This window comes from Eublepharis macularius, chromosome 4 (genome assembly GCF_028583425.1).
Source record: "Eublepharis macularius isolate TG4126 chromosome 4, MPM_Emac_v1.0, whole genome shotgun sequence".
In the NCBI taxonomy this organism is placed as follows: Eukaryota; Metazoa; Chordata; class Lepidosauria; order Squamata; family Eublepharidae; genus Eublepharis; species Eublepharis macularius.
In genome coordinates this window covers 89,890,025-89,911,410 of record NC_072793.1, presented here as the reverse complement: position 1 = coordinate 89,911,410, position 21,386 = coordinate 89,890,025, and the positions used below count along the sequence as shown (strand labels likewise).

Below are 21,386 nucleotides of genomic sequence, written 5' to 3'. Positions count from 1 at the left end.
GGAGGGCGCCCCGCTGTTTCCAGCGATATAGGAACGGTGGTTGGTGGCAGTGGCCGCCAGGCCCGGTGGGCAGGGGGAGGCAGCGATGAGCCACCTCCCTTCAGGGAGGGAGGGGACATTCACACACACACATACATTTAGAGGGGGGGAAAGTTTTTAACCCGGCAACGAGCTGCCTCCCCTCAGGGAGGGGAAATTCCCAGGGCCAGATCTACAGTTGCCAGTGCCCAGGGCAATCGTAGTCAGGCTCTTGCGCATGCCCGCGCGCTCCTGGGTCGCCCCCCTCCACCCACGCAGCAAGCCGGCTGTCCCGGTGCACTGCGGAGCTGGCGGCAGCACAAGTGGCTTGGCGGCTGCCCGCGCCATTCACCTGCCCTGCAAGACAAGGGGCGGCCGGCTTGCCCGCGCGCCCCTTGTCCTGGGGAAAGGCGAACGGCACAGGCAGCCTCCCAGCCTCCCGCGCTGCCTTTTGCCTTTCCCCAGGACAAGGGGCGGCTGGCTTGCCCATGCGCCCCTTGTCCTGGGGAAAGACGAACAGCGCGAGCGGCCTCCCAGCCTCCCGTGCTGCCTTTTGCCTTTCCCCAGGACAAGGGGCGGCTGGCTTGCCCGCGCGCCCCTTGTCCTGGGGAAAGGCGAACGGCACAGGCGGCCTCCCAGCCTCCCGCGCTGCCTTTTGCCTTTCCCCAGGACAAGGGGCGGCTGGCTTGCCCACACGCCCCTTGTCCTAGGGAAAGACGAACGACGCAGGCAGCCTTCCAGCCACCCGCACTGCCTTTTGCCTTTCCCCAGGACAAGGGGCGGCTGGCTTGCCCGCGCGTCCCTTGTCCTGGGGAAAGATGAATGGCGCAGGCGGCCTCCCAGCCTCCCGCACTGCCTTTTGCCTTTCCCCAGGACAAAGGGCGGCTGGCTTGCCCACACGACCCTTGTCCTGGGGAAAGACGAACGGCGCGGGCGGCCTCCCAGCCTCCCGCGCTGCCTTTTGCCTTTCCTTTGTGCCCATGGCTTCAGAACACCCCCCTCCCCCTCCCTCCCCTGAGTTGCTCCTCTGTGGTTGGAAGGAAGCCTGGTAATCAAGGAAAGCTGGGCTTCCGTTCGTGTTTCGAGGGCGACAGAAGGAGGGCAAACACAGCTCATTCCCCTGGCTCCGTTGCCCTGGGAATAAATTACTGGCGCCAGAGTGTCTGCAATTCCGAATGGAAACTGATATATCTGATCAAGTCCTGACCAAGCAAACCCCCGACTGCTGGATCGGTTGCCGTGGATGGAACCGATTAGCTGAGTCACGATGGCGCAAACGCCAAAATTGGGGTTTTTTTGAAATCGTAATTCAGATTGTGCCCATGTCTAATCACAGCATCCAGGAGCAGAAGTCTTTAGCACCTCTTCCTATCTGATAGGTATAGGTGTGGTGATAAGCCATGTAAGCAGTCCTGGCAAGTATTGTATGTCTTCTGGCCTTAAAAGCTATGAATAAAAATTTGCTAGGATTTGTCTGCAGGCATGGAAATGAGGAATCAATGTACCAAAGTTCACTAAATTTTTAGAGAAAATTGATGTAACTTTATTAATTATTCAGTATGTTATATCAGCATCTAAGGTGTGCCTTTTCTAATATTTAGTTCTGCATTGTATTGTAGATCATAATAAATATTTTTGGAAAGTAGGATTGAATGCTTGAAGGATTTCCACCCCCCCCCCCCAAGATTAACCTACCATTTTACTGTCCCTCACATTTTATATCCAGCTACTCTTACCCCTTATGAATTAAAAACGGAGTCAAATGATAGGCATTCCTTACAATAAATTGTTTCAGACAAGCTACTGTAACTATTTTTGCTTCATTTACATTTAATCAAATTATACTTTATTTGCAATACAGAGAAATGAGAACTCTGCAATAAATCACCAAGGGCCCAGTAGAGACAGAAGGCAGTCACAGTGTTTGCGTGCGCATGTGTATCGAACATTGCAATAACTGTCAGAGCAACAAAAGCTTCTGCTGATAAATTTCCGTATGCAAGTATATTAAGTTGATTTGTTTGTGGCCCAGTCCATGAGAACGTTTGGGTTTCTGTGAGTATTACCATTTGCAAATTTTAACAATCAGTGTTGGTATATTGCTGACACCTTAAGATGTTTTCACCACATCAAGAAAATGTTATATATCTTCAATTTTGAAGTGGACCACTGTACATTTTAGATATTTCCAGATGTCAGTTATCTTGAAAGTTCTGCTTATCCTAATTATTTTTCTGTGCCTATCTTAAGAAAGTTATTTCAGTAAAATTCTTTATAACTGATACTGATTGCTGCATATTTCTTGAGTTTTTTCAGATGAATGAGGGTATAATTCTGTTCATCTTGAGAGACAGTTTGTCCATGGCATAGCTGCCATTTTGGAGAAGAATATGGGGAGAGTGAGATCTTGTGAATGCTGTGTTGCAAGGTCCCAGCTGTCATTTTCAGGAAGCAAAGGGAAGAGGAACTACCACTGCCTCCCCGCCCCCCAGCTGTATGAGCCTGGAAGGTGGTAGCAGTGGCACTGCAAGCAGGCACACAAGCTGGCAAGTGGGCAGCCTGAAGGGGAGTAGATTAATTAACATGTATAAAAATATATATAGTTATAAAAAAGAAACCTTATGTTTTGAGGTGATGTGAAATGATAGGAAAATTTAGTCTGTATCTATGAGGAGGACACATTCACATATGCAAGTAACTCTTTCATGCTGTGGTCGTCAAGGGGTAATTATGCACATCATGGGAATTTTTGCTCTGTCAGTGCATTAAATGCATGAGAAATGCTAAGTCAACTGCTGACCTCATTACAGAACTGAGTCCAATTTAGCCATGATCATATGGCAACTAATGGCATTTAAATTTAATTCTGGCCATTATTTTGGATTCTTCTTCTTTTGGAGTTGATCACTAATTAATGAATCAATAGATCATCTTTTAATCTCAAGTTTGCATAGTTTCATCTTGTGTGTCACAGTAAAGACAGGAATACCTCAAATAGATATCTTTCCCAAGAAAGTTTTTTTTAGTACAAATATCTCTCTTCTTGAAATGCTGCACTCTGAAAATCCACTTATCCAAAGCCCTAGAGCATAAGTTATGTTCGATATTTAGACAGAATAACTTCCTCTCCTTAGCTTTTTCAAATATGTAACTGATAAGGACTATCTAGCCAGATGTGTTTTTACACACATCAGATAGTGTAAAAGGTATCCTGCAAATTTCAGCACTCAAAAATATTAGTTGGGTTTTAAACAAACCCCTAAGGACTTTGTCTCCAGAAAACAAAAACTATTTTGGCAATTCTTTGCAAGGATAATCCAGCTTCCCTGTGTTTTAAACTACTTAAGGGACAACTGTAGCCATCTTCTTTGAAAGGAAACTGGATTTGTGTCCCAAATGAGACTACTGGTCCAGCTCATGCAGTTTTTACTTCTGACAAACAAGCAATTTCTCATGCTTTAGAAAAAAGGAAATAAAACTGAAATGTTTCTCACCAGTCATGGATTGTTCTGAAGACAGAAAGCAATTATTTTCTGATTCCTGCAGTGAACCTCTGTGCTTACAAGCATAACCATAGAAAATCTACTTCTCTTTTCTTGGTCAAAACCAACCTGGGTTTCTTTGTTCCTGTAGTCATGCATCCATCCATACATGTGTAATTCTATTAAAATTATTGTATTTCATTATATACTTCAAGAGTTGGATGTTGAACGCTGTTCATACTGCTATAAAATGCTTTGTAGAGGCAATGTAGAAGCAAGGAGATACAGCAATGAAAGTTAATAACAAATTGTACAGGTGTTTTTGTGCAGCATTTGCGCTTGCTAAGAACACATTTGTGTTGTTTAAAAGTTGTTCTCCCCTAGAGTATTTTTTTGACCTCCTGATACTTGGCATCATTGGTAGGGAAGGAAAAGAATTTCTCCTTTTATCTGTTCAGTTCAAGCGTTGGTGGTTCGAGTGTGTTTCGTAAGCTGATGGAGGAAATTGCAGTTAACAAACTTTTTTTGACTTACATATGAATTTTGACAGATAAAAAATGACCTCAGTATTGATTACTGTTGTTTGAGGGTTGGGGACTGTAGCTTTTTTTCTAAAGTGAATTTCTGTTAGCTGGTGATCATAATTTTATTATTCTGATAACTCAGAATGATTGGCCAGTGTTTTGTAATAGTTGTAAATAAGGGCATAAGCAGCACCTGCAAGGTCTTAGAGGGGGGCACCTAATTTTTCCTTGTATCTCTTCCCCCCATATTTCTTCATTTCTTTCCCTGATAGCTCCATAACCTCTCCTCTTTTCCTGCTTCCTTCACTGAGAGCCAGTTTGGTGTAGAACTTCCCTGCTCCTCTGCTTGAAACCAGTTGCCTGACCTTGGGTCAGTCAAAACTCTCCCAGAGCTTTCTCAGCCCCACCTACCTCACAGGGTGATTGTTGTGAGGATAATAATAACACACTTGTAAAATGCTCTGAATTAAGTTGTCCTGAAGGTCAATATATAAATCAAATTTTTTTGTTGTTGTTATTTTCCTCATCCAACAGTCAACCTATCTTCACCCTTGTCTACAGGTTTCCTTCCCACTGGGAAAAGTCTGCCCAAGCTGTACACAATGATGGGCTGGGCCCAGTTGTATTGTGGCTGCTGGTGGTGCCAGATTGTGCAATAGTTAAGTGGTGTGGGTAGTGAGTCTGCAGAGGACTAAGGACGGCCTGGCCTGTTCTTAGTAAGTCCTTCTCCATCAGGAGACATGATAGGGGGAGATGATGGGGCCCTTTCCAGGGCTCTTTTGGTCCACTCCTGCTGTCTCTGCCAGAGTTTTGCTTTACAAAAACCAAGGCTTAGAAGGGTCAGCAGTTTATTTCTTCACTTCATTTACAGTCAGTCCACCTTTCTTACTGAGACTCAAGGCGGATTACAACTAAAAACACGCAGTAAGAAACCTTATAGTACATAGATCCAATAAAAAATTAGAACACACTAATACAGGCACTAAAGCAGCATTACAAGACTGGAGCAAACACAGTGAAATGTATTGTCGTCCCCCCCCCCCACTTTGGATAAAGAGGCAGACACAAGGTTTGGGAACCAATGGGACACAAAAATGGCACAAAACATTAACTGCAAACATTAAAGCAAACATGGCAAGAGCCTAACTAGTGGTACAAGTCAAGCTCTGTGGTCATCCTGGATCTCCACCTTGACCTGTCTGGGCGAGCCCCACTGCCCCGGGTGCAAGCCATCCATGCGTATGGCTGGACCTGGCTGGCTGCAAAATGGTCCCCTTCTTCATGTTTCTACTACTCCAGCCATAGAGCTTGAGATAAGGACTTGTACAGGGGGGTCCCACCTGGCAATCTGCCCTTACAATTATTGGCTGTGAAGCATACCAACCGATCCTGACAGATCCCAATTCCCCCAACAATGGGGATGTTCCAAGGGTGCTCACTGGCCTGCTCACTTCTCCAAGCTCTATCCTGTCAGGGACAAGCTATTTAAGGCTCCACCGTAGACTAACAACCCATGCACACACTGCAAGGTAGGCAAAAAAAAAAAATGCCTGTCCCCATCAGCCAATTGGGGAAAGGAGAAAAAATTCCTACCTGGCCCTGATAAATAGTGACTGGCTAAAACTGCCATAAAATCTGCCCTCCAAAGTTGCCCTTTTCTCCAGGGGAACAGATCATTATAGTCTGGAGATGGTTGAAATTTCAGAAGAACTCTAGGTGCTACCTGGACATTAGCAAAGCTACCTTCACAGTTTATTCTATCTGTGGTTGCTTCCACAAGGAGAAAATATTGTTGTGATGGTTGTTGTGGGTTTTCCGGGCTGTATTGCCGTGGTCTTGGCATTACAGCCCGGAAAACCCACAACAACCATCATTCTCCGGCCGTGAAAGCCTTCGACAATATTGTTGTGATCACTAGCAAACTCCAAAATATCAACTGAGTTCTTAAGGAACATTATTTTCTTAAACCTAAATACATTGTGTTGGGAGAAGACAACTAATGCCGTCCCTTCCTCAGGTTTCAGAGGGGGACAAACTAGAAAGTTAGAGAGATCAGGGATCTGTTTACTCTTTACTGCCTTGAACTCTCATTTGATATGTACATTGGTATACTTATGACTTCCTCCTCATGACATCTTCTCTTTGTCACAGTATCGGACTATCCTCTCTTCACTATGGTACCTTTCACACTCATACTTTACAGCGTATCTGTACCTGTTTCTCATTCCATGAGCTTGCAGCGATTTCACACCTGCAAGCTAGTCATGGAATGCAGTGCCACTCAGTCCACAGTGTCCCCAATTTTTCCCCCTGCAGATGCACCACAATTTTAATTTTGAGGCTGCTGTCGACTCACAACTGACCGGATTAATGCCAGTGTGAACGCTTTTGTCCCTTTTTTGCTTCTCTTCCCCCTTCTCCTTTTCCTCGGGAGCTGATTGGGCTGTGTGGATCTGACTACTCCCACTCTCCTCAGCTCTCCGACTGCTTTGTCTGCCCCCCTTTTTAATGTTTCAGCATTTGATGGCAGTGCAGTGAAGCATCCCCAGCCCTCCCGGCTGGCTGGCAGCAGGGAGCCGGGTGCCCGCCTGGCCTGGCTCAAGTGGGGAAAGCAGAGCGCAGGGTGGGAGGGAGACAGGCAGGGTTGGGGTCACAGGGTGCAGGTGTGTGCGCTTGCCCTCTGTGCCCTGGTGCCTCTGTCCGAGCGATGCCCCCGAAGAACTCGGGTTTGACTTAGTGGGCAGCCTCAGTGGGGGGGGGGGGGGAGAGCTTCGGCTGTGCAGCATACAAGGCGCTCAGTGTGAGGTCTGGGGCTGAACCAACTTTAATCCTCGCTCAGCTGCCTCTTGCCCTTGTCAAATCCTGGTGAGTTTGTTAACCAGGGATGATCTGCGGCCCAGAACAAAGGAGGGTGGAAGGCTGGGAATGATCAAGGGGAGCAAGGGACTCTTCCTCCTGCAAGGCCTCTGCTCAGCCTCTCCTCTCTTCTGGCTCCCATCCTTGCGCCCCCCCCTCCACTCCTGCAGTCTTGCCGGGGCTTCCTCTTAAGCTTCCTCATCACATTTTAGCTTTCTGCTTCTCTACACTGCCCTCTCCTTTTCCTTGAGCTGATTGTCTGTGTCGGGGTGCTGAGCCTCCTCAGCACCTCGTCCACCTTTTCTGTAATTTTAAAAATATTTCTAAAGGACAGTAACATTTCAGCGTTGTGCATCTTTTTTTTTAATCAATGGATAGGAAGCAATGCTCTTATGTTACTTCTGTTTGGGAAAAGGTGCTGTGGGAAATCACCACCAGTAGATATGCTTTCTGTCTCTGCAAAGAATCACTTCTGTTCATTTGAATGTTGGACACATTCCCCTTTTGATTTTTAATGCTCAACATAAATGATAATTATGGCATTAAAAATGGTGTTTGAACAAGCATGGGGAGTCTAAATTTTCTCCAAAAAAATCATCCCACCCCACCTATTCAGGGTTCACGTGATCGCGTGAGACCAGTGGTGGCTGGAAAATATGCTGGGCAGGTACAATCAGCTCTCAACACCCCTTGGCGCTATTTTCAAATGTCAAAAGTTTAGGTGTGAAAATGGCCACACAGGGATGCAGTATTGATGTGCATAGGGAGGGGTGGGGTTTCAAGTGGTACTGTCCCAATGTTACAATGCATATGCAAACTTTTAAAAAAGTGACATGAATTCCAAAGCCCACAAAAAAACTGGGGCTTCAAAGCGAGTGTGAAACAAAATGCAGGACACCAATTTGAAACTTCTCAGACAGTGTGAGACACGAGTGCCGAGCCGAATCTGTTGTGATCGTGGTGACTCCTTGGAAATGGCACGTTAACCCATGAGTGTGAAAGGTACCCATCTTGCACCATGGATGCAGGACCTGACCTGCAATCCAATGCCATCCTTAGACTAAATAGGTAGGCAGGGATCTCTCTCTCCTCTTTCCTATTAGAGTATGGAGTTTCCACAATAATCAACTCTCATTTATTTTCTAAGCCTAAACTAATCCTCTGAATGTAAGTTTATTATTTTTCTCTCTCATACACACTAGTCCACAAATCTCCTGCACCCATCATGACATTCCCTGCAAATGATGCAACGCTCTTAGTACATTGTTTCTGTCATTTTGGGGAGTTAGAATACCTTAATGTGTGTTTGCGTGTTTGTCTTTTAGAATTCAATTTTTTCTGCAAGTTTGGGACATCCTTTGGGTTTATAGAGAGATTCCTCCTATTTTTTTAATGATTATTAGATTTTTTAATCTGCTGTCCTTGTAAAGGGCTCAGAGTGGATTACAACATGAATAAATAAATTACAATAAAACAGCATTAAATCATAAAATATAGTAGTGATACATTTGGGTGGCAACCAAGTTGCTCAACCCCATCCAAAAACATTCCATGAGGTGGGAACAGGCAGAATATATTAATATTTCAGTGGGAAACCGGGGTGAGGGTTCCCCCCCCCCATCTATCTCTTGCTGCATTTTGCCTATCTATTAATTCACAGTCTGTGGCCTGGTTTAGAATTAGCTGTATGAAAAGTAGGGAACCTGCAGGATTAGTAGAGGGGGGGGAGACCATCTCCCCCTCCAACTTGCCTGCTGTGCCACTAGCTGAGCAGCCTGCCCAGTGGCAACACCACCATTCCGCTTACTCAGTTTACTCACTCAATCACCAGCTTCTGGGGGGCAGCATTGTTTCCTTGCCTGCCCACCCTAATTGCCAACCCTCCACATCGTAGGTAGCAGCAGCATTGGCTGCTCCTTCCTCTTCCCCTTCTCCATGGCTTATACAGCAGCAGTGGGGGGTGGGGTGGGGGTGGCAGCTCCCATCCATTCACCCACTCTCTTTCTTCCCACTGCTTATTGATGTGGGGACAGCAGTAACTCTTGCTTCCCCACCCATCTGCCTGTTTGCTGCCAAGTTGGCTGAAGCAGGGGGCAGTGATGGCGGCAACTACTTCTCCTTCCTGCCTGCAGTGCCACCACTGGGAGGACAGGTTCCCACTCCTCCTATCCACCCATCAGCCTTCAGAGAAGAGGCATTGGTGGGTTGCATCAGGGCCCATAGGTTCCTCCTTCCCACTGCTGATAGTAAGTTGAGAGTCCTTCCTCTCTCAGAGACCCTCCCACTCCTTCAGCCAGTCTTGGGAGCTGCTTCTTCAATGAGCTGCCCTACTCATTGTCTGTGGCCAGGTAGGCAATGAGAGCACCTTCCTTGGCTTCTGTCACCTCCACTTTCGCCACTGCTGCCCCCAAACTCGAGACTCCTCCGTCTCTATGGGCAACCAGAGCTGCCCTCTTTCATCCCCTCTAACACTTTGCAAGCACAGACAAAATATTCCTGTGCTTTGGGGGGATTTCAATCTCTTCCATTAAAAAAAAACTTTAAAGATTTTTTGAAAGCCTGGAGGGACCCCCAAGTTTATAGAAAAATCTACTTTCGTCATAGCTTCAATCTGCAGATGTAACTATCCACAAATGGGGCCACATTGAGAATTAGATACATTGATGGTTTCAAATATTTTCATGCATTTCACTATTATTCAGCAGCAATTTAAACATCAGAACATGTTATAATAATTTTAAAAGCATTATATGCTAAAACCAATCAGCTTAAAAAGGTAAAAAACAAATGTAAATCAGATGACTAAAATTCAATAGATCCCTTGAACATTAAACAACTGAGGAGGTTCCTTGAGCATGAAAGAACTGAAAGCCAGCAGGTTAGTGCATCCCTACTTATCTGCCCTGTGCCTATCAACTGTGGTTTTGCTGATGGAGCCACAAGATTAAATTTCATGACATTATCAATGAAAAAAATTACGGTTATGCCTGCCACCTGGCTTAAATGACACCAAGGGGTGTGTGAGCATAAATAAGAAAATGTTCCTGAGAAGCAAGTGAATAAAAAAGGACAGACAATATCCAAACAATGCAAATGTTTGGGTCCCATGATGTTTGAAATTAAATACTGTGATACAACTTCAGCTGTATCTTCAGCTGTATCACATCTACTCCAGTTAATATTGAAGCAATCATCAAAATTACAAATTACTGAGCACAGCCCCAAATTCCTATATTTGTTCTCTATAAATTTAATCCTGCTAACAACAGGTTTATATAAGTTCCTTTATCTATTTTATCTTCCCTTTTATGCATGTGAACATGTTTTTATATAAATCAATGTACCTGTAAAAATGTTCACTGTTGGCATCATAAAGCAGGAAAGGACAAGGTCATCGGCAAGCCCCCTCTACCCTCCCATCTATAGAATCTTGTAAAGGGAAGAGTAATGGAAGGGGTGGAGCTTGCAAGTGTTATCTCCATAAGTATACAGCCCAAGCTTTAAATTGTTGCCCAATATTGGTGGGGTAAAGGAAGCTTGAAAGGACAAAGGGAATAGCAAGGAAGATGATGGTGTAGTAGTTAAAAATACAGGAACCAGCAGCAGTGAAGCATTATACTTAGCAGTTTGGGGGTGGGGGGGTTCCTTAGAGGAGGCTCATACTTTCTGGTCTTACTGGCCAAGCTGAGAGTGGCACTTTCAGTGCAAATCACTATATACTCTTCTGCACCTAAAAGTGTATACCATATGACTGTTTGCTGTTATCCTCTATATCAAATGTGAGATGAAAAATTGCCCCCCAAACCAACTTAATGGAATGACTATGCTGAATTTTCTGAGTATTTAGACAAATTCGGTCATCATGACTTGCACCCAGATCCTTAACAAGATACTGAATTCCAAAGATATCAGTAAGTCTGATTTTAAAGCAGTTATGCATAGGATTTCTGCACTGGAGAGTGCAATTTATCCAACCTCCATCATTGTTCATTATTTCATAGAATCATAAAATCATAGGGTTGGAAGGTACCTCTAGTCCAGCCCCCTTCACAATACAGAAAATTCACAACTACCTTTCCCAAGTCCCGACTGCCCCAGTGACCCCTGCTCCATGCCCAGAAGATTGCATTTTTACCTTACTATTTTCCATTTGTATTTTTACCTTCTTATTTTCCATTTGCTTGTTATCTAATTTGACAAAATTAGGTTATTTTACCAGGAATTTTTATACTGGCCATGAAAATTTCCATCTTACAAACTTCTGAGGGACACCCTTCTATGGGACACCCTTCTATGGGTGTCCCTGTCTTTTGAGATTAGGACAATCCGGAAGAGAGCCTTTTCAGTTGTGCCAAAATTCAAGAACTCTCTCCCCAGAAACACTTGTTCGTCCTGTTCTGCTGCCTTCTAACAGCGGGTTAAGACTTTTTGTTTTGTTTGGCATTCTCTCAATGATCCCTCCTTCCTGCCATGTTGTTAATTGTTTTTTTTTAAGAATGTGTATTTTATTGTGTGTGTATTTTAGCTTGGTTTTAACAGTTTGAATGATGCGTTTTTGTTTGTTTTTAATGGTTTCATGATCTATTTTTATTATGTATGTTTTTAATCTGTTAGCCGCCTTAGTGGCTCTGATGAGGGCAGAAAGCTGGGGTATAAATTTTATAAATAATGCAGTTAAATAAACAGAATTTTGCACTGGGTTTAGTGGAGTACAGAAAAGATGTTTAGTTTTTTTCCTACTTCAGGGACAGTTTAAAAAGTTTAAAGGAGCACTACATCTTTAAATAGTTTTGAGGAAGGTATTTTTTAGCTACTGACTCTGAGACTAACTTGGTGTTCTCCCCTACTGTGAGATGTAAGGTGCTTGTAGCTTGTTCTAGGAGAGTAATAAGTATTGTTGTTAAGCAATTGTGGTGTTGAAATTCTGCTCCACTATGTCTGCCAGTATTTATCTAAAATACTTTCCCCAGTGCGTGTTGGAGTTCCAGTAAACCGTGTCTTATTGTGCGACCTTTTCATTTTCTAGTGAAAAGGGATCAGCTCGTCAGATAAAAGCTACAAGCTGGAGTACAGGAAAAATGCGTGCTCAGAAAATCCGAGCATGATTGAAAACAAGATGTGTTAAATCAATGCAGTTTATCGCCTGCCTATTCCTGGCAATTGCTGTTCTAAGCTCATTCTGAGCACACACAAGATGATAAAAGTATAGTGTCACAGTGCTCACTGGGGTATGAGGGCAGGGAAACATGTTTATCAGAAAGGTTGCTATGATTTTTTGCTCCTGATAACTATTATTGTCAAAACTCTTTGGGACAAAATCTGAACAATTATAGGAGTAAGTAATATTGCTGGGTGCTGAATGCAGAGGCTGCTGGAAGCTCCAGAATTATAGCCTTTCCTCCCTTAAGAACATACAGCAAGCATTATTATCTTTTCAAAATAATTCTCTTTTCTGGTTGCGCAATGTGTTAATTATTTCTAGTAGATAAATATATTGAAAATGAAAATATGAGGCCTCAAAGCCTTATTTTTTACACTCATTATTTAAAATATTTGAACATAAAATTTTATCCAAGATTTGGAATGAAACCGTTCATTAATATTTAGGGTAGATCTTGCTTTTTATGTATCTTGCAATTCTAGTCATCTGTGTAGCTTCGTAAGTCTATGATGTGTATAGTCTGATAATTTTTTTAACATTTTGACATGGATCCAAATGTGCCAGGAGGACTTCATACACCCACTCAATAATTCTACACTGATCAGCTGTCTTGAAGGGAGATGGGGAAGAAAGAAGAGTTTATTCCTAGACAGACTTATCAAAACTTTACCAACAAGGAGTTCTTTTACCGTCTTATCAAAGGCCTGCAGTTCTTACCACGTGCCCTCCTTTGTCCCAAATTGCCATATGGGTAGAGAGATCTCTGGTTCCACCTCTCAGTGGAAGAAGACAGGAAGTCTACAGTAGTATAATTACAGATATAATTTGTATAGATATATACACATCATTGCACATCATAGCTGAATTTCTCCATGTGAAAAAATATGTAATAGGAAGCTGTGGTGCACAGATAAATTGCTGAATGAATTGGTGGGTGAACTCATTGTTTAATATATGCCCTTTCGCCCTAAATAAAAGAAAGAAAAAGAGTGTCAATGTATTGTGATCAAGAGTGCCCATGTGCTTCCTGAGAGATACTTCATTTTTAAAATTTCAGTTTCAAATTTACTTTTTTGCATTCCTTGAATGCTCAGGGTTGCCAGAGATATTTAATTTTGATACTTAGGTTCTAACCTGTTGAGTGTGTGTATGTGTGTAATAAAACATAGTACACCATGTGTACAATTATGTTTGATGACAGTAGGTATGCCTTTGCTACTAGTTCAAGTAAACCTTTAATTTGAACAAGGAATAGTCACAGAGGAAGCCAGAGGCACAGGTGCTAGTTTCATAGTTTGATTTGATTGTGAGATGTTATTTATAACCTCATGAATGTACTGCCTGTTTTTTAGACTCTGTGTAGTTATAAAATCTAAATTTTACATTTGTTATTAGCTAGCATATCATTCTGTTCCTAGTAAAGAATGACATCATCTGTTAAGTACAGTTAAGAAAAGGAAATTAAATTCACAAGAATATGTTTAAGTAAAAGTGATACACCAAGTCATAAAAGCAGGGGAACTCTTGAGTTTGCCTTGTAATAGTCTCTGTAACACCAAGCCTTGTGTCTCAGCAGGGCTTGCTCCTCCCACTTCCATTTTCCATTGCCTATGGGAATAAACACTTGGGGGAAAATTAATGAAAAGGAAGCTTTATGGAGAATAAATTATATTAACGACAACCACAACAAAAATAGCCCAGTGCTTGTATGGTTTCATTTAATAATGTTAAATTAAGAGAGAAAACTTTCTTTGCATGTGAGGTTTGCAAAATATAATTTTTCACTAGATGATGTGTATGTGAAGTGGGTTTTTATGCTCCCCTCTGGATCAATTAAAGTCCTATTGCATACAAAGGTGCTTGGTTGGTAACTTGCTGTATGAATGTTGTAGCTCTGTAGTGTTGCCATTGTTTGCAACACTAATGGTCAGGGTCTTGAGGTTTCCTGGCAGATTGGAGGGGGGTTCCATGCCATATTTTCCAGTTGTCATTGTCTGAATTATCCTCCTAAGCACTGAAATTACTAACTTTATTTGAAGGTGACACATAAAAGGTTTTGAAAATACTGTTTTCTGTAAGGGAAAATGCTACACAGGAAATTGTGCAGTGAAGCTTAGTGTACGGATCCTCTGCATTGAATGGTATGTCCTTACGTGGATTGGCTGCCATGTGGAAATGTGAGGATAAGAGTGCTACCTCTTAGTTAAGAACTGGGAAGATCAGAACTGGGAAAAAGAGAGACAGTGTAGTAAAGATGTTTACACAGAAATGGCATACTTCCCTTCGTATTGTCTGTTTTACAAGACCAGCTTCTGACTAGAGATGGACACGAACCTGAATATGACCCAAAAAAACCCACGAACCAGCTTGGTTCATGGTTTGTGGAAGCTCCTTTCCACAAACTTCCACGAACTGGTTACTGGTTCATTTAGGTCATATTGATTTCAGAGAGGGGCAGTTTAAATGGCCTTTTCCCCAAGGAAAGGGCCATTTAAACTTTTCCTGCCAGTTGCAAGCAGGTCCCTTTAAACTATCAGCTGGCAGGGGGCGGGGGGGATTCCACCCCTCGCCACTTGCCAACTGATAGTTTAAAGGGACCTGCCACTTGCAAGCGGCAGGGCCCTTTAAACAGTCCACAAACCCCAGCCCCAGCCCCCCACCCCCAGCCCAGAGCCCCCTGCCCCAGCCCCACACTTATCTTGATTCACACTCCTGTGGGCCTGCGGCCTCCTCCCCCTCCTCCCGCAAGGGGCAGCAAGGCTGTTTTCGGCCTCCTCTGTCCCTCTGTGGGCCTCCTCCGCCACTGCGCAGGCCCACAGAGGGATGGACGAGGCCAAAAATGGCCTTGCTGCCCCTCAAATGGCCGCGTGGGAGGGAAGACACCATGCTGCAGGGTAAGTGTGGGCCTGTGGCTGTGGCTGTGGTGGGGGTGGTGGCGGGGGCTGGGGTTTGGGCAGTTTAAAGGGCCCTGCCACTGGCAGTTCTCTTTAAACTATCAGCTGGCAGGCAGCGAGGGGGGATCCCCCCTGCCGTCTGTCAGCTGATAGTTTAAAGGGACCTGTTGATTGCAAGGCAGGAAAGGGCCCTTTAAACTGTTAAATGCCCCTTTCCCTGCCGCTGCTAAGCCCCAGTTCCGTGCCAGTTCATAGTTCCTGGTTCATGAAAACCCACGAACCACGAACCTCATGGTTTGGCATTTTTTTGGTTTGTGCCCATGCCTACTTCTGACATGTAGATGGGAGGAATTAGTGCAGAATGCAATGCTGCATCTATTGAAATAATCATACTAGAGATATGCAAAAGCTTCTGTGTGGGCATGCCCTTCTTCATGTATAGTTAATTATGAAGGCCTAAATTTAACACTGTAGAACCTAATGTTAGATGTTACAGTGTAACAGGAGAGCCAGTTTGATGTAGCGGTTAAGAATGTGGGACTCTAATCTAGAGAAATGGGTTTGATTCCCCACTCCTCTACTTGAAGCCAGCTGGGTGACCTTTTGTCAGTCACAGCTCTCTAGAGTTCTTTCAGCCCCACCCACATCACAGGGTGATTGTTGTGGGGATAATAATAACATACTTTGTAAACCGCTCTGAGTGGGTGTTACGTTCCCCTGAAGGGCAGTATATAAATCGAATGTTATTATTACATATTATAAATGTATTAACATGGTATATATATATATATATATATATATATATATATATATATATATATATATATATATATATATATATTTATACTTCATTCATACCCTGCCTTTCTTCCCAGCCAGGACCCAAAGTGGCCTACATTGTTCTTGTGTCTTCTGTTTTATCCTCACAACATCCATTTTATGCTCACAAAAATTCTGTGAGTTGGGCTTATAGTATGTGACTGGCACAAAGTCACCTAGCAACTTTCCATGGCCCAGTGGGGATTTGAGCTGCGGTCTCCCAGATCCTAGTCCAACACTCTAACCGTCACACTACACTGTCTCTCAGTTGCTGAACAAGTACATTCCTTTCCATTAAACAATAAAAAGTGTCCATCCAGCCCTAAAATTTCATTGGCCTACTGTAGGTCCTGCAATGTTTCAGAGGCTGTCATCTTTACCCTTTGACTGTCTCCAGTGTGGGTAAGCCTCCATGGAGTATAACCATTCTTTATGCTCACTATCTTGACTCTGTGATAATACTATTTTGTGCTGCTACAGGAAAACAAAGCACACTGGACCTTGCCTTAAGCACACAAAAAAAAAGATGAAGAAGTTCATTATGTTTTAAACTTGGTATCTTGGAAACAAGACAGACTTACAGAGCATAGTCCATTGACTTCAGTGATGAGGGGTGTCACTCCGCTTAAAATTACATTTTTAAGCATTCTTTCTCATTTTTGGAGGAAAAAGAAGAGAAAGGTAGGGTACGATAATTACACACAATGGGGTTTTCATATTCTGAGAATCTACAATGAAAAGAGGATATTTGATTCTATATACTTTACCAGCACACATGCACACTTTCAGCATTCCTGTCTTTGTTTCTTTTCATATATTCCCATTACAGCATTCCCGCTGTTGAAATTAACAACAAAAAATCAACCTATGAAGCAAATATTAAAGAGCAAGAAAGATTTTGCCTCTTGGGGAGACAAGCCTTTGGGAAAATAAGAGGCCTGTTGGTATTGAAGTGGCAGTTGTAAAGTTTTCTAGAATTATAGTTTAAGGCATACTAATGCATATACAAGGCAGCTTCTTGTGTTTTCTAATCAGTTTACTTAAGGCATTGTTGACAAATATTACTTGAGCATCATTCCTGAAAAACAGTAACAAAAATAATGAATGAAAGAAAGAATATCTGTGTGTGTGTGTGACAGAAAGAGAGTGAGATAAGGCCATGAGAAGTAAATTTGCTGGCTTTGTCTTTTGTGCCGGCATCCCTGATACCTCCGCAGTTTCCATGTAGAGTCTGTTTATTTTCCTTAGATAATAACATTATAATGTGTCTAATTCAATTATTCCTTGCTGCATCTGAATGAGTTTCCTGAGACTTCCCCAAGCTATGAGTTCCATATGATATTTGAATAGGTTCTTTTAATTGCTAATATTAAGTGCTGATTATTCTGCTTTAAGTCGGCAGTATGACTAGAAATACAAATTCTTCTCTCCTGTATGTCAAGCAGTCATTCAATTAACAATCCAAGCTTTATTGATACAGCAGGTGGTCATTATTGAAAAAAGAAAGGCAACCTTTTAAATTCTGGTTTCAAAACAAAATAGAAAGTTCAAGAGCTCTTTTTTTCCAGGTATAATTATGACTGCAATCAATTGATTTAGTCCATTTTCCAAAATGATGTTAAAGGAAAACTGACGATGTAAGTTGCAGTTTTGGAAACATGAAATAAATCAATCCTCCATTCTGATTTTCACAGATAAGCTTAAATTTTTCTTGTATTAAATGTCTTGGATTTTATGAGTTACAGCTTCAGAAAGGCTGTGTGAAGAGCTTCCAAGACTTACTCTCTGAACGCCTAATGTGAAAGAAAGTTCTTCCTCAAGGGTTTAAGTAGTAATTCATAAAATGGAAAGAATAATAAATATTGTGCCTTAACTGATACACTAGCATAGATAGACAGATTTTGTACACTTGGGTGTAATTTTAGTTAATTCACACAGGAGACAGGTTGAAAGTTTACTGTTTAGATAGGGGGAAATGGCTTAAATCTTGTATTTGCAAAAATGATTACATTACTTTAAATGAAAATGCTGTTCTATTAGCTACTTCAATAAGCATTGCATTTGGAAAAGTATTTTAATAAAAAAGTTGCCTAAAGTTTCACGTAAGTTAAAATACATAAGTGAAGGAAAGTACTTACTTTGATTTAGATGTCTTTTGGAGATGTAATTATTGGCTTTTTACTCACCTATGTAAAACAATGTACTTTTGTAAATGGATTTCTGGCCACTTTAATCCATTTTTCTCTCCCTCTTTGTCTTTTTTTTAAAAAAAAAACATAAAAAGTAAGCACAGTCAATCAAAGAATTTTAAGGTTTATTTCCTCTTTAGAAATGATTGATAGCCTTTTAGATTTACAAGTTGACAAGTTAAAGGGTGCTATTGGTATAATTATGTACTACATTCACAGTATTTCAATTTAAATGTCCTTTTAAAACCATGAGATTATCATACCTGTATTTTGAAAAGTAGTCCAGTCAGTTTGGGTTGGTACACAAATTGCTTCCATTAGCCTTGGGACCTATTTGAATTTAATACAGTTTTTTTGAAGTCGGTAGTACTTTCAATAGTACTTTTGAAATTTAGGGTAATGGGAATGCTTTTTAACTATGCTATGTGCTAACTTGTTTTTAATGTATGGATGGATGTCAAGAACACAAATACTGCCTGTTACTCAGTCTGAAGGTTTTTTAAAAAAATCATATTGATATTTTTTTCCCATCTTATAAAAAGACATAGTAGGTCATTGGGCATTGAAAGAACACATTTTATGTAGGGTAAAGAAGGGTGCTTACTCCATCTCTCATTAAAAACAATAGCAAAAGCTTCCAAGGACCTAAAAAAGAACTCATTTATTCTATGGTAGAAACGATTAAGGAATTAATCTGGAATTTATTACAGTGAGGATCATTTATTTTATCTGTGATTCAAAAATATCAGCATTGGGCTTCCCATCTGTATGTTTGACTATTTGAGTCTAAACAACTAAGTTTAATTTAGATGACAAATTGCTAATACACATATATGAAATAGACTGGGATTTGATACAAAAAGTCCAAAGGCCACAACATGCTCTGTCTGGACTGAAGCTTTTAACATTTTAGTTTAATTTTATTTCAGTTTTAATGAACACACTAAAATAGATATTTTGAAGGAAGAAAAAAAAATGATCTCTCTGGACACTGCCACTTGAAGCAGTGCTTCACATTCCACCCAACAAGGCTGCTTTTTAATAATTGAAATATCACTAGGGTCAGCTGTACTGCTAACAGCCATAGAGCTTAAGACATGCCCAGGGAGATGAGTTAGTGACATTTTTTAAAATATATATTTTTATTAGTTTTAGGTCCAACTTACTTTAACAACAGGTTTAAACAAGGATCTTGCATTTTTGCTGCATGTTATATAATGTGTATTTCATTCCATCGCTACCATTTCATCATACTTATATTATCTATTCAGAAGCTATTGTCACTACAAGTCTAACTTCTTTAGTTCTAATGGAATTATCTATTTCTTCATTGTCTAGTTCATATGCACAACTCTTCTTATAGGTGGGATCAAATACATATTATAATTTGGAACTGCAGGAGGCTTTTTTCGTTCCACTATTTCTCCAGTCAAAAAGTATTTTCTTATAACATGACAATGGAAAACTTGAAAGGTAGCATCTGAAGTATTTATCAAATGAATTGTATCAAAGCTCCCTGAATTATAATAGTTTCTTACTTAAAAGATGTTTACAGAGAGCCCGAACTTTCTGCCCTCATGTCACAGTTATGCAGCGAAAGCCTTGCATCTAACCTCAAACAATGTTTGAACCACAGCTTCACAGTCATTGCTGATTTAAGTGGAAAAGAGCATGGATGGAGTTTGCTGTGATAGTTTCCAGATATTCAGAAGTGTTGCCTTTTATTGTACTCTATGTGGGAGCACCTTGCTTTACTGCTTATTAGATAATTATTGTGTTTGTTGTTTCAGCCCTGAATGAACCAACCATTGACTATGGTTTCCAAAGGTTACAGAAAGTCATCCCAAGGCATCCTGGTGACCCTGAACGCTTGCCAAAGGTCAGCAAAATGTGCTGTGTATGTGCCGTCATTTACAATTACAAAGTTTCTAACAGTGTAATTTTGTTTTGAAATCAGTGATGTGTGTGAGTATATATTATACGGACATTTCTGAGCTCGCTCCTCTTATTCCAGAAGGAATATTGTATGAACAGAAGCCTAATGCAGTTAACATGTAATCAGGCAGTAATGAATGCATGATGAGGGAAGGGGGATTATTTCTGTTGTCCTTGTGGTTGGTTTACACTGCATAGAAATTACACGTGCATAAACTGTGTTTGTGATCTATTCTCTGCAAAAACCTTACACACACCTAAACTTTGTGCAGAAGATACATAAAGGTGAGGAATACAGATTTTGTACATGATCCTACCCCCCATGCATGTCTTTTACCCCAGATCACATGTCATCTGCACAGGTCGTCTATCAATGTATTTTTAAAAAAATTTTTTTATTGGATTAGATATCATTAAATTGTAAATTACAATCAGTTTCCTTTAATTTTTCCAATTCTAACCCCCTCCCTTTCCCCCCCTTTTGTTGACTTCCAACAGTTTTCCAACCCCTTGTCCCTTTTCCCTTACTCATTTTAAATTTATTCTATCTATCAAACGTAAACTTTCACTTTCTTCTAAGCTTATCTATATAACACAGTGCTCCTTCCGTCTTCCTACTTACTTTAACAACTAAATAATACATAACTAAATAATACATTCTTGGCATATTTTCTTTTGATAATAATCATTTAACTAATTTTGGTACTCTATACTCTATTTTATAATCTCATCTTCAATATGGGACAAACAATTTATCCCTCATTTAGCATAATTTTAGATACTTCTATAAACAGTACATTCAATATAAGTCAACCAGTTTAACTTATACTCTATATATTACTTTTTCTACATATCTTATCTTCATACTGTTTTAATTATATAATTATATTATTCTTTCATTATGCAACTATCCACCAAGGTCTTCTATCAATGTATGATGTTTCCCAGACTAGAGACAGCAAGCTCAGAAATATAACCCAGCAGATTGAGCAAACGTATATATCATTGTTTGAAAGACAAACCACCTACACTCATATCTATTTCATCTATTTCATCCCTAGACGAATTTGCAAATTTATTAAAATAGTCTGGTCCAAGTACTTTCAACCATATGCCATAAATGCTGGACTTCTTAAAGGAAGTAATGGGCTAGAGATATTGCTCAGCACAGTTTTCTTTGGTAATATATAATTTCACCAGCATTTAGAAAAGAGAAGGCATAAGATTTTTGTCCAGTTGCAGAGTATTATCTGTACTTTTCAGATGTGCAGCTCAATTGCCTTATCTACTAAGGCTACTTCACACATGACACACGACATTTGAACCTTGGAAGCTTTGGGGGGGGAGGTTGGGAGAGAGATAATTTTTTTAAAGGAAAATATAAAATAGTGTAGACACCACTATGATAGTGCGTAAGTTGTGTGTAAATTCAGTCTTAGATTTTAAAAAATAGGATATAGAACTTGGAAAATCGAAGACAAAAGTCATGATTTATAACATAATGTCTA

The 21,386-nt window shown here is 41.1% G+C and overlaps 1 protein-coding gene across 3 annotated transcripts in view; it reads left to right on the top strand.

Moving 5' to 3' along the window:
• The window catches only part of EBF1 (EBF transcription factor 1), a 501,457-nt gene that overhangs the window by 424,287 nt on the left and 55,784 nt on the right, over positions 1–21,386 (top strand). For all 3 annotated transcript variants that reach the window (XM_054977386.1, XM_054977385.1, XM_054977384.1), the window contains exon 11: positions 19,734–19,822. In XM_054977386.1, the coding sequence (XP_054833361.1) occupies positions 19,734–19,822 (89 nt within the window). The remainder of the gene's footprint in view (positions 1–19,733; positions 19,823–21,386) is intronic.